At 36.3% G+C, this 13,984-nt stretch overlaps 1 protein-coding gene across 5 annotated transcripts in view; it reads left to right on the top strand.

Moving 5' to 3' along the window:
* The window catches only part of WDPCP (WD repeat containing planar cell polarity effector), a 236,986-nt gene that overhangs the window by 207,022 nt on the left and 15,980 nt on the right, over window positions 1-13,984 (top strand). For all 5 annotated transcript variants that reach the window (XM_070429324.1, XM_070429323.1, XM_070429325.1 and 2 more), the window contains one exon: window positions 3,580-3,742. In XM_070429324.1, coding sequence (XP_070285425.1) covers window positions 3,580-3,742 — 163 coding nt within the window. The remainder of the gene's footprint in view (window positions 1-3,579; window positions 3,743-13,984) is intronic.

Here is a 13,984-nt window from a genome sequence, read left to right as displayed (position 1 = left end):
CAATGAATGCATAAAAAGGTGTAACAACAGATCTCTCTCTCTCTCTCTCTCTCTCTCTCTCTCTCTCTCTCTCTCTCTCTCCCCCTCCCTCCCTCCCTCCCTCCCTCCCTCCCTCAATAAAAAAATACTATCATGTTTTATTGGTCCAATAATCATGTTATGGCTGTATATTGCCAATAATACCCCTTCTTGCCTTGGTAGCCTAGCTGGTAATGGCACATGGGGTTAGGTAGATAGGTCTGGATTCAAATATTGCAAAAGAGAAGGATTTATATTAACTATGCATACATAGCAAGAATCCTACAGTTAGAGAAATGCATAGGGGATGACACGTTGAGAATGGGATCTCACAATGCATGGTGTATTAATATGTCATGTGCATTTGGTGGGATATGTCTGGGTCATTCAGTAAGGGTGGAATTTGGAAGGAGGAGCTAAGTCAAGCTGCCAAGTAAAAGGGATGGTAAATGTGTTGATGTAAACATTTTACAGACCATCCTATTTGTTCAGGAGTGAGAATGGGTGTGGCTCTCCTGCCACATAGCAGTCAGGTGTAGTGACCACAATGAGGGGTTATGCGGGTATCTATTAAACATCCCATAACTATCCCATCACCCAGGGTGAATGGATGTTTCCCTTGAATCAATGTCCTACAGAGGTACAATTGCAGTAGAAGGCAGGAAGCATCTGCCACAAATTACTGGAGAGGGTTTTAGTGGGTGTGACTTCCACACTTACCTGCCAGTAGGCAGGGACCCCCACACCCTTGGCTGGTTTCACCTACTGGCTGATCCAGTCCTGCCCAACTGGTGTCAAATCCATAAGACATTAGTGATGTTTCGCCTATCAATAAACCAGCAACCATTGGGCAGATGGCTACAGAAGAAAAATAGCAACCCTTCTTTTGCTTGGCAATATAACATCTTTACTTGAAAATCATGGTGGAATGTGGCAGAAGTAGGATACACACACACACACACACACAAAGCCAATGCTACATTACAATGGTTTTTGTTACCATTTCCATTCCTTTAACAGGGTAGCAATAAAGGTACTAAGAGAGGAGAATCTGCACTGCCCAAAGTACAACTAGTTAGGACATGGATAACATTACAGTCATTAAAGATGTGACAGGAAAACATCAGCACTATGTTGATATTGATGGGGTAGTAAGGAAAACACTGAGTAGGTTAAAATGACATGCAGAAAAGAAACAAATCCAGCATCATCACAGTTACTTCAAAGAGCTCACTGTTATATTCATGATGAAGAGGTCCTGTTAATGCTACCAGAAAGAAACTTATTAAAGATGCAAGTAAATAGAATTCAAATCAGACATCAATCTCCAAACCCAACTTCACTGCATTAAATTCAGTTCCAGCAGAGTATAAAGTGACCAGACGCGGAAAACTATTTCTTATGGTTTTCCAGTGCTCAAGATGATGAAAGAATTCTTACTCATACAATATATAACAATGTTAGATACTTAAGTGTTAGTACCACATTATTCAGTGATGGCACCAAGATAGTTCACTTGGTTATTTATTGTGTATGATGTAGTATTGGGCTATACTATGCCACTGATTTATGCACTAACAATGAAAAGGCAAGAAGAAACTACAGATATATAGAGTGCCCCCAAAAATGTATACACACTTAATGACTAATAGTTCAATTGATGTTTCTTTCTTTTCAGATTTAACCCATTGGAACTAATAATTATTTAAAGTGTGTATACATTTTTGGGGACACCCTGTATATATATATATATATATATATATATATATATATATATATATATACACACACACACACACACACACACACACACACACACACATACATACTCATACATATGAGAAAGTACTTACATTTGCATGGGAAAGAAATCTCAACATTAATCCTTCATTATGTATGATGGATTTCATGATTGCAAATATGAATGCAAGCCAACCCTCTTCTAACAGATTCACAAGTAAAAGGATGCTTGCTTCGCTTTTTTAAATATGTTTTTACTGATTTTTTTGAAGAGAGAGGAAGAGAGAGGGACAGAGAGATAGAAACAACGATGAGAAAGAAAAATCATTGATTGGCTGCCTCCTGTACAACCCCTACTGGGGATTGAGCCCACAACCCAGGCATGTTCTCTGACTGGGAATCAAACCCATGACCTTTGGGTTCCTGGGTTGACACTCAACTGCTGAGCCACGCCAGCTGGGCACTTGTTTCACTTTTCACAATCATTGTAGTGAAAAATATCCTCTTTGGGTCTAACACATGAGTATATGACAATGGAAAGTAGCACCCATAGTGTGCATCTAGATTGTTTGGACTTCTAGTTGTGCCTCTGAAATATGTAAATGAGTTAGGGATTGAGAACCTATTTGAAGAAACAATGACTGAAAACTTTCCTAACCTGGTTAAAGGAAAAAGTCACATAAGCCCAGGAAACACAGAGTCCCAAACAAGATGAACCCAAAGAGGCCCACACCAAGACACATCATAATTAAAATTGTAAAGGTTAACAGTAAAGAGAGAATCTTAAGAGCAGCAAGAGAATGACAGTTACCTACAAAGGAGTTCCCATAAGCAAGAACCTACAACCAAGACTATTTATTCATAGCAAAGCTATCATTTAAAATTGAAGGCAAAATAAAGAGCTTCCCAGACAAATATAAGCTAAAGAAGTTCATTACCACCAAACAAATATTGCAAGAAATGTTAAAGGGCCTTCTTTAAGGAAAATAAATTGAGGGGATAGCTATAAAGAATAAAATGCTAATAAATATGTACCTATCAATAATCACTTTAAATGTGAACAAACTATATGCTCCAATCAAAAGATATAGGGTAGCTGAATGGATAAGAAAACAACCCATATATATGCTGTCTGCAAGAGACCCACCTCAGAACAAAAGATACACTATGAATAATCAAGTAGAAATGAATTTTTTATTTTTTAATTTTGTTTTATTGCTTAAAGTATTACAAAGAGTGTTACATATGTCTCCTTTTTTTTCCCCCTTGACATTCCCCCGGCCTCCCCTACCCCCCCCCAGTGTCTTGTGTCCATTGGTTATGCTTATATGCATGCATACAAGTCCTTCGGTTGACCTCTTACCCCCCGCCCCCCAACCCTCCCCAGCCTTCCCGCTGTAGTTTGACAGTCTGTTCGATGCTGTTCTGCCTCTGTATCTATTTTTGTTCATCAGTTTATAATGGTCTTTATTATCCATAAATGAGAGAGATCATGTGGTATTTTTCTTTCATTGACTGGCTTATTTCACTTAGCATAATGCTCTCCAGTTCCATCCATGCTGTTGCAAATTTTTTAAATGTGAATTCAAAAAACATTCGTTATTCAATTATCAGAAACCCCTGGTTGAACTAAGTGTAAGAATGACAAAAGTAATAGGAGATGTGACTACATGTTTTCCACGGTGCACTACACAGTAAATTGCCATTTTTTTTTTTTTTTTTTTTTTTTTTTACGTTTCACTGGGGCATTTGGAAGCTTTCCTGTAATCATACTCAAGGGAACTATCTGTATTTGACTCATGTCTTATCGTTTTTTAACAGAACTCCTGGGGCCTTTAGACAGAGGGGATATGCTAAGCGAAGCATTTGTTGGCCTATCTTTAACACGCCAAGGAGAAGACACATTTCCAGAACAACTCTCTCCCTTTTCTTCAATCCACAGACATATTAATCAACAAAGAACACTGAATGTCTCTTCTAGCAGGTAAACTATGTTGAACTAAGAAAATTGCTGCATAAAGTGTTTAGTATTAAACAATTTAAACATTCCCTGTTTAAATGCAAACTAAGAGTTAAATGAAATTTCAGAATGTCAAAGGAAAAAATGTGCATTTTTCACATCTAAGACTTTGCAGTATTTTGGTCATGCAAGAGCAGGCAAGATGGAGGCAAAAGTGAATGTAGAAAGATATTGTTAGAATTAATGTTATTTAAGGCCAAAATAAAATTAATGATTTCAACTGTTTGTATTCTGTTGTTAAATTTTAGGACTGTTAGATTATTAGATTAAAATATTAATTTTGAATACTTAATTTAAATTATAATTTATATGCTATACTTATGCAAGCTAGCCATTAGTTTTTGAAATCTGATGATAATTTACTATCTATTCAGCTTGCCACATTAGGTTATTAAGAAAACAAACATAAGGATAAACGTGAAATTAAAAACACTAGATAAAGTAATAGTGTTACTTATAATGAAAATTATAATGTTATGATGATAATACTCTGAAGCAAAAGTCAGCAAACTTTTTGTGTAAAAGGCCATGTGTTATGCTTTGTAGGCCATAAAAACTCTCACAACTATTTGTAATATCCACAAAAAATATATATAAATGAGAGTGGTTGTTACAGTAAAACTTTATTTACAAAGCAGGAAGTGGGCAGGATTTGTAGCTTGGTCTGTAATTTATACACCTGCCCTTAAAGATCCTAACTCTATGCAATAATTATGAAGAGACCACATTTATATATATATATATATATGTGATGTATATGAATATGTGATCTTTGTCATATGAAATACACAATATATGGCAATCTGTGATGTTCTAGGAGATTGCTCCCATCTTCTGACTACCCCCAAGCTAGTTCAAAACCTTATAGTTTTTGTAAAGGATGACAGGCTTCATGAATACCAATACTGATTTGATTTGGAGCTTAAGACTAGAAAAACTCTATGCAGCAGCACTGTCAATAAAAACAGCAAACTCACCATCAGTAAAAGTAACAAACTTTTTTCTTTTGTGTGTGTGTGTGTGTGTGTGTATGTATATATATAATTGATTTCAGAGAGGAAGGGAAAGGGAGCGATGGAAACATCAATAATGAGAGAATCATTGATTGGCTGCTTACTTCATGGCCCACTACGAGGGATCTAACCCACAACCCAGGCATGTGCCCTTGAATGGAATAGAGCCCAGGACCCTTCAGTCCACAGGCCAATGCTCCACCACTGGAGCCAAACCAGCCAGGGCAAAAGTAACAAACTTGATAATTAATGAACAGGGAAGGCCACAGTTCTACTTATTAGGTCAAGTGCCAGAATGGCAGGCTAGCCAGAAATTGAACAGGAAGATGCTGGAAATGAGAGAACCAAAGAGGAGCTAATTAAACTCTGCACATTCCTGATAGAGTTGTATGACCTCACTTTTTGGTTCTCTGTTTTGCAGAACCCTAAAATTTCCCCCTTATACTTATTTCCTCCTTCACACCCCGTTACCAAAGGTGCCTCTCCCTTTTTGCCTTTGATCACCCTCCTACCTTCCCTTCCCAGAAGCTAAAAAACCTGTCCCTTTTAATTGCATGGTACTTTTAATTTTAGGCCCTTCATGCAGTCCATACTCTGATCTGCAAGAACACCAGGAGTTGGAGAGATCAGACACTGGGCTTTGGTGTTTTTTCCATTCTATTTACAATTATTTTGGATTTTTGACATCCTATCTTCAAGTCGTGACAGAAGTGTGGTTTTCATGAAGTTTCATTTCTCCCTTTATTCTGTTTTGTATTGTTTGTAGAGGAAGTATTGGGAGATGGAAAGGAAGGCAGCCACATTAATATCTTCAGCTACTTAGAAGTCCTTCCTCAATTTACTTAAAAAAAAACAAAAACAATGTGCCCTAACTGGTTTGACTAAGTGGATAGAGCATCAGCCTGTGGACTCAAGGGTCCCAGGTTCAATTCCAGTCAAGGGTAATTACCTTGGTTGCGGGCACATCCCCAATAGGGAGTGTGCAGGAAGCAGCTGATCGATGTTTCTCTCTCATTGATGTTTCTAACTCTCTATCCCTCTCCCTTCCTCTCTGTAAAAAATCAATAAAATATATATTTTTAAAAAACAATGTTACTGAGGTATAACTTACATATACCATAAAATTCACCCACTGTGATTATACAATTCAGCAATGGATGGTAAATTTATAAAATTTGCAACTACTACCACTGTGTGGTTTTAGAACATTTCCATCACCCCATATAGCTCCCTTGTGCCAATTTGTAGTCAATTCCCATCCCATCTCCAGCCAAGACAATCATTGGTATGCTTTCTGTTTTAGGGAAATGTTATATAAATGAAAAATCATACAATCTGGAAATTTTATATACATGGAGTTCACAATTTGTGTGTATTTGTGTGTGCGTGTGTGTGTGTGGCTTCTTTCACTTAGCATTATATTTTGGAGGTTTATACATGCCACACCACGTAGTTTATTCCTTTTTAATTGCTGAATCGTATGATATTGCATTGATATAACACATTTTGTAAACCCACTAATCAGCTGATTGATATTTGAATTAATCCCAGGTTTTGGCTATTATGAATAATGTTGCTGTAAATATTCACATCTAAGTGTTTGCATAGATTTATGTTTTGTTTCCCTTGGGAAGATATCTAGGAGTGAAAATGCTGGTTATACTGTAAGTTTATGTTGTTAGTTTTAAGAAATTGCCCAATTGTTTTTCCAAAGTGATTGTATCATTTTACATACCCATCAACAATGTATGAGGGCTCCAGTTTCTTTACATCCTCACCTATGCTTGGTATTGTCAGTTTTTTATAACCATTCTAGTTGGTGTAGAGTAGTATCTCATTATGATTTTAATTGTATTTCCCAAATGACTAGTGATGTTGAGCATTTGTATGTGATGATTAGCCATTAGTATATCTTTTTTGGTGAAATATTTATTCAAAACTTTTGTCCATTTTTATTGAGTTGTCTTCTTATTCAATTAAAAGAGTTCTTTATATATTCTGAACATAAGTTCCTTATCAGATATACAATTTGTAAATAATTTCTCCCAGTCTATGGCTTGCCCTTTCATTTCTAACAATGCCTTTTGACATGCAAAATTTTATTTTGTCAAAGCCCAACTTAGCTATTTTTTCTTTCATTAGTTGTGCTTTTTTGTTATATATAAATATTCTTTTTCTAACCTAAGGACACAAAATTTGTCTCTTGTTTTCTCCTAGAAGTTTTAGTAGTTTGAGTCTATTTTGAGTTCATTTTTGTGTGTAATGTGGTATAAGCATCTAAGTTCATTATTTTGTTCATGGAAATCCAATTGTCCCGGTACCATTTGTTGAAAAACTCATTTCCCCTACTGAATTGCTGTGGCATCTTTGTCAAAAATCAATTGGCCATAAGTGGAAAGGCTTATTTCTGGATCTGCCATTCTGTTCCATTTATTTATATCCTTACACCAACAAGTGCCTAGCCAGTGATGGCGAACCTTTTGAGCTCAGTGTGTCAGCATTTTGAAAAACCCTAACTTAACTCTGGTGCCGTGTCACATATAGAAATTTTTTGATATTTGCAACCATAGTAAAACAAAGACATATTTTTGATATTTATTTTATATATTTAAATGCCATTTAACAAAGAAAAATCAACCAAAAAAATGAGTTCGCGTGTCACCTCTGACACGCGTGTCATAGGTTCGCCATCACTGGCCTAGACTTTGCTCTACAAAGGCTGTACTGAACCAGAGTCTCACAAAATACATCACAATACCACAAAAATCCAGTCGGACAAAGATAAATATCACATGATCTCACTCATATGTGGGATATAATGATCAACATAATTTGATGAACAAAAACAGATCCAGAGACAAATGGCAGGGGAGGTGGGGGTGATTGTTAGAGAGCAACCAAAGGACTTGTATGCATGCATATTAGCATAACCAATGGACACAGACACTGGGGCGGTGGGGGCTTGCCCGGGGTGGGAATGGCTGAGGGGGTGGGGGGTCAATCGAGGAAAAAGGAGACATATGACTTAGTAAAAGTTTAGACAATAAATAAAAATAAATAAACAGTAAAAAGATGAACAGTTCCATAAAAAGGTACTACAAAGTAACAGAAAATGAAGACCTATACATATCAATTGAGGAAAATTCTACCCCCACCCCAAAACAACAACAACCATGAAGTAGAAAAATACTGCAACAACACTCGAAGCAAAATTAAATATAACAAGTAACTGGGTACATGGAAATGCCCTCTGAATTAGAAGACAAAAAACTAAGCGGAGGAGAAGGATGTGGATGGAGGGAGGGAAGAAGCAATGGAGGAAGTTCATTGAACTCAAGAAAGAAAAGGAATAAGAAGACAATTATTACCTCAGAAATGAAAAATAAATTACAAGGCATCCAAATGAGAATAAAGTCCAAATAAAATTTAATAAAAAGCACTGAAAATGGCAGAAAACAAGTGAATGAAAAGGAGATAAAGAAAGAAGTAAAAAAAAAAAAATGTCAGGGAGAAAGTGCAGTAAGTCCTCACTTAATATCACTGATAGGTTCTTGGAAACTGCCACTTTTAAGTGAAATAACGTATAATAAAACCGGTTTTACCATAGACTGACAAAAAAAAAGTTAAGTTCCTACAGCATGTTTCTGAACACAAAAACATCACCAAACTTCTAAATAAAGACCCAAAACACTTCTAATATTAAACAAATAAATGTGAGCTATACATACATTTATGACAGATTAGCTAAAAACAAGTAAGATAATTATTTTCCAACCTACGGATTCTAGTTTAGGATCGCAGGTGACTACAGCCTATCCTGGCAGCTCAGGGTGAAAGGCAGGGACCCACCTGGACAGGACACCCTTCCATCGCAGAGCGCACTCACACACTCACCCACACTCACTCATACTGGGACAATTTAGACATGTCAGTTACCCTAATGTGCACATATGTGGGGTGTAGGAGGAAACCAGAGAACCCAGAAAAAAACCCACCCAGACATAAGAAGAAAGTGCAAACTCCATACAAACAGTAGCCCCACTCATGAGTCAATTTTTTTCTCATTACAAAAGGATGTTGAGCTAATCAATGTTATTCGAGGACCTGCTGTAATAGAATGGGAGATAAGGCAAAGAAGCAATGGGATTTGAATAATTTGATTCCTTGAAGAAGAAAAATGAAACAATGGATCAGAATTAATATTTAAAACTATAATCCAGGAAAATGTTGCTGAAATACATTTTTAAAAAGATATATATTTGATTTACACACTGCCATTTGTGACAACATGGAAAGATCTTGAAAATATGCTAAGCAAAGTAAGTCAGACAGGAAAAGTTAAGAACCATATTATTTCACTCATGTGGGATATAACACAAAGCAATAAATGAACAAACAAGAAAAACAAACAAAAATTCATACACACAGATAACAGTATGGTGGTTACTAGAGGGAAGGGGGTGGGCTGTTAATAAAGAGATAAGGGGCTCAAATATACGGTGATGGAAGAAGACCTGATTTGGGGTGATAGGCACACAATGCAATATACATATGATGTATCACAGAATTCTACACTTGAAACCTATATAATTTTATTAACCAATGCCACCTCAATTAATGTGATTAAAAAATAAAAATGTTATTTTGTAACCATTAAAAAAGGAAAAAGAAAGATCATACAGGTACCTGAGAAAATTTATATTAGAATAATTGGTTCTAAGACATATCCTAACGAAGTTCTTAGATTCCACTGATTAATTTTAAACATCTTCAAGGCTTCCTTGTAAAAGATCAAGTAACTTACAAAAGCAGAAGAATTAAACTAGCATTAACCTTTTCAAAAATAAAATACAAGGCAAGGCAAAAGTGGAGCTGCAATTTTTAAAAACTCAGACAAAGTGTGAACCAGCTCCGAGTACAAAGGCTAAAGGAAAACAGTTTTCATAAACCTTCTTGAGGAATGTACTTCACCCAACCATGACATGACTCAGAAAAAAAACAGCAAAGGACTGATTGTGAACATTTCAATACATATAAACAGTGAATCAGTATGGAAGACTTGTGTACAGATACTATATGTTGTAATTAAGTACAAATGATACAGCTGAAAAATGAGAGTACAAAGAGTGAAAGAGAAAAGCAGAATAAGCTCACTGATTGTTGTATGCCGGTGGGAGTTAAAAATGCCAATAAGCAAATCACCTGATAAAAAGCTAAGAGACAAATAGCATGAGAAAAGAGATTAGGACAAGGGTAACCACTAAAACAAAACTACAAACCTTCCTAAATACCACTTCTAAAAATAAAAAAAGAGCAAAGAAAACACATACACAGCTTCATAAAGAAACAAGCAAATATAACCAAATGCACATAATTATAAATATTCAGACTTGGGACCAAGAATATCAGTCATATGCCTGGCTGGTGTAGCTCAGTGGTATTGACCCATGAACCAGGAGGTCACTGTTCTATTCCCCATCAGGGCACATGCCTGGGTTTGGGGCTCAATCTCCAGTAGGGGGCATGCAGGAGGCGGCCAATCAATGATTCTCTCGCGTCATTGATGTTTCTCTCTCTCTCCCCCCTTCCTCTCTCTGAAATCAATTAAAAGACTTTTTTTTTAAAAGAATATCAGTCATAAAATTAGAATAAATGAACTTACATTTATTACAAGATTTTTAATTTGCTCACAAACCAAGATCCAGCTATGTACTGTATATAAGAGATACATCTAAAATTAATTGATTCAGAAAAGCTAAAAATAAAGAGATGGGGAAAAGATATTTCAGACAAATGAAAATTAGAAACCAACCATGGAAATCTTGGTTGCAGAGAGAATAGAATTCAAGCTCCAAAGCATTAAATATGTGGTCATCCAAGTTTCATAACTAAAATATAATGTTTACAAATATGTATGCACCAAGTAACACAGAAACCACCTCTATGAAGGAAAATCTACAGGAAATGCAAGAAGACAGATACACACTAATAATCGAAGACTTTAACTCATTATTCTTATTACAAATTGTGATAATGGCAAATAAATTTTCTTCTCAAAAACCTGTGTAATACTCACCAAAAGTGATCATATGTCAGGTGCCACAAAGATGGCACTAAGTTTCTTTTTTTAAAATATATTTTATTGATTTTTTACAGAGAGGAAGGGAGAAGGATAGAGAGTTAGAAACATCGATCAGCTGCCTCCTGCACACCCCCTACTGGGGATGTGCCCGCAACCAAGGTACATGCCCTTGACCAGAATCGAACCTGGGACCCTTCAGTCCGCAGGCCGACACTCTATCCACTGAGCCAAACCGGTTAGGGCGGCACTAAGTTTCTTAAGAAAGAACTATTTCAAGCTCTCTGATCACAAAGCAGTACAACTAGAAATGTTTAACAAGAAACAAAATGACCTTCTTCCTAGAAGTTTTAAAACCTTCTAGTAAACAACTCTTGGGTGAACGAGGAAACTGTAACATAAAACTTCTAAAAAATAATAAAAACACTATATATAAGATCTATGGGACATATTTAAAGTAATGATCAGAGTAAAAGTGATAACACTAAATACTTTTATCAAAAAATAAAATAAAATAAATGAACTAATTCTAATTCAGTAATTCTAAAAAATAACAAGAAACTAAACCAAAGTTAGTCCAAAGGAAGGAAATAATAAAGATAAAAGGAGAAACTAATGAGCAGAGTGGAGGTTGGGAAACTTTCCCAAATATCTAGAAGAGTAAATATTTTGGGCTTGTGAGCCTTATGCAATTACTCAGCTCTGGTGTAGCACAAAAGCAGCTATTTTCAATACATAAGTTAATGTAGTTAAGGGTGTGTCTGCTTTTGCTCACTTTTACATCCACATCATCCAACCCAGTACCAACCACAGTGAGCATTCAACAAACATTCCATCCAGAAATGAATGAATGAACCATAAAATATCAGCCTACTCTATAAAATGTTCTCTTAAGTTTAAATCCTTCCCAGTGACTGTTTACATTCTTCATATGCTTACAAGTCACAAAGTGAAATTTTAATTTCTGGGTAGCCCATAATACAGTAAACTATATTCATTTAAACTAAATATAATGCAGAAAACACCTGAAAACTGGTTTTGAATAGATTGTACTGCACTTAAGTTTATAAACAAACTTTCTAGAATATAAACCAAATGAGGGTTAAATGTTTGCCTTTTCTGTTTTTATTATTCACTGCTGCGACCTCCAGGACTTAGAAAAGTGCCAAGTATGTAACAGAAGCTTCATAAACATTTATTTAATAAAGAAATTTTTATGTTATAAGAATATATAGGCTATAAGAATATATAGCTGAGTTCCTTCCTTGTTACAGCAACGTAGTATTCCATTTGCAACAGCATGGATGGACCCGGAGAGCATTATGCTAAGCGAAATAAGTCAGTCAGAGAAAGGTAAATATCACATGATCTCACTCATTTGTGGAATATAATGAACAACATAAACTGATAAACAAAAACAGATCCAGAGACAGAGAAGCATCAATCAGACCATCAAACCTCAGAGGGAAGGTAGGGGAGGGTGGGGGTAAGGGGGAGAGATCAACCAAAGAACTTGTATGCATGCATATAAGCATCACCAATGGACACAGACACCAGGGGGGTGAGGACATGAGTGGGGGGGGGGGGGGAATAGGGGAATAAGCACACATATGTAACACCTTAATAATAAAAAAAGAACATATAGCTGATACTTAGTGTGTAGACATTTTAGATATATAAAAGAATCAGGCACTTCCAAATTTAAAGCAATTACAACACCTAGGGTATACATGAAGTAGGGTTTCTTTTTTTAAATCACCATTATGTGAATTAACTAAGACTTTATACTTTCTGTCACTAATATTATTACTCAAATCGTTTGTTTCCATATTTTCTATGTGGCTAAGATTACCACTATTTAAATGGTTGGTTTTCATATTTTTGACCTACTCATTTAAAAAGATTACAGAGCCCTAGCTGGTTTGGCTCAGTGGATAGAGCATCAGCCTGCGGACTGAAGGGTCCCGGGTTCGATTCTAGTCAAGCCCGGGTTGTGGGCTCAATCCCCATTATGAGGCGTGCAGGAGGCAGCTGATCAATGATTCTCTCTCATCATTGATGTTTCTATCTCTCCCTCTCTCTTCCTCTCTGAAATCAATAAAAATATAAATTATAAATAAATCTTACCTAATAATAGACAAACATGTAAGTTGACTGTACCTTTGCTATGCTAACCAGCCAATCAGGAGAGTATGCAAATTAACCCAACAAAGATGGCAGTTAATTTGCATATGTAGGCTCCAAGTGGCAGAGCCCAGCCTGATAGCCCCGGGGGCAACTCTGGCCGGAGCCCAGCCAGAACTAAGGCCTGGGTCCCGGGTGCTAGAGGCAAACCGGTGCCAGCAGCCAAGGGAAGGGAAGGCCTATTGCATGGATCTCTTCGTGCAACAGGTCTCTAGTAAATAAATAAATAAAAATATTACACAACTCAAAAATCACTTTAGAAGGGAAAAAAAACCACCATTCAGTGTGAAAACAGCATTGATCCTAGGACTAAACTAAAAATACTTAACTGCTAAAAGTTACTAAATTTTGGCTTAATATTATTTGATTCATATCTAAGCCACTTTTTTTCACTTAGAATAAAAATATCCTTCTATTTAGAATCCTGATGTGTGCCTATAAATATAATGGATGGAATTTTTCAGTATTTACATAAAAAATGTTGTCAACAGAATGCCTAGCAGATTTACCAGAAAAAAAAATTGACAGACTATAATTCATGAAGACGGGCTCCACACAACTGCCCCTGCCAACAGGAAACCCAACAGCCTGCTGTCCCTTCCGGCTCAGCCGCAGCTGACCTTGTGTGTTCCTCTCGGCCTCGAAATTCTTCTTAACCTGGCATAAGAGGAACACGCCTGGCATATGTCTAGGAAGTTCAGTTCTGCATCTTAAACTGAAATAAATGTGGAATGTACGGCAGGTTTCTAGAACTGGCTAAGTTCATATTATTCCCACGTAGGTGTGTTATGTTTGCCGCCTTTAAAACTAGAAACTAAGCAGAGACATCTTTTTCTAAGCCTCGTATCTGACTAAAAAACTAGCCAATCTTAAACATACTTCCAAAGAAGATAGATCATCTTAAGCTCTTTTAAACCAAAAATTAAAGGG

The sequence above is a fragment of the Myotis yumanensis genome, unplaced genomic scaffold, assembly GCF_028538775.1.
Source record: "Myotis yumanensis isolate MYYU_CA2020_CCGP unplaced genomic scaffold, mMyoYum1.0.hap1 SCAF_11, whole genome shotgun sequence".
NCBI classification, from domain to species: Eukaryota; Metazoa; Chordata; class Mammalia; order Chiroptera; family Vespertilionidae; genus Myotis; species Myotis yumanensis.
The sequence above is the reverse complement of the archived record's forward strand: the minus strand, read 5'-3'. Positions and strand labels throughout refer to the sequence as shown.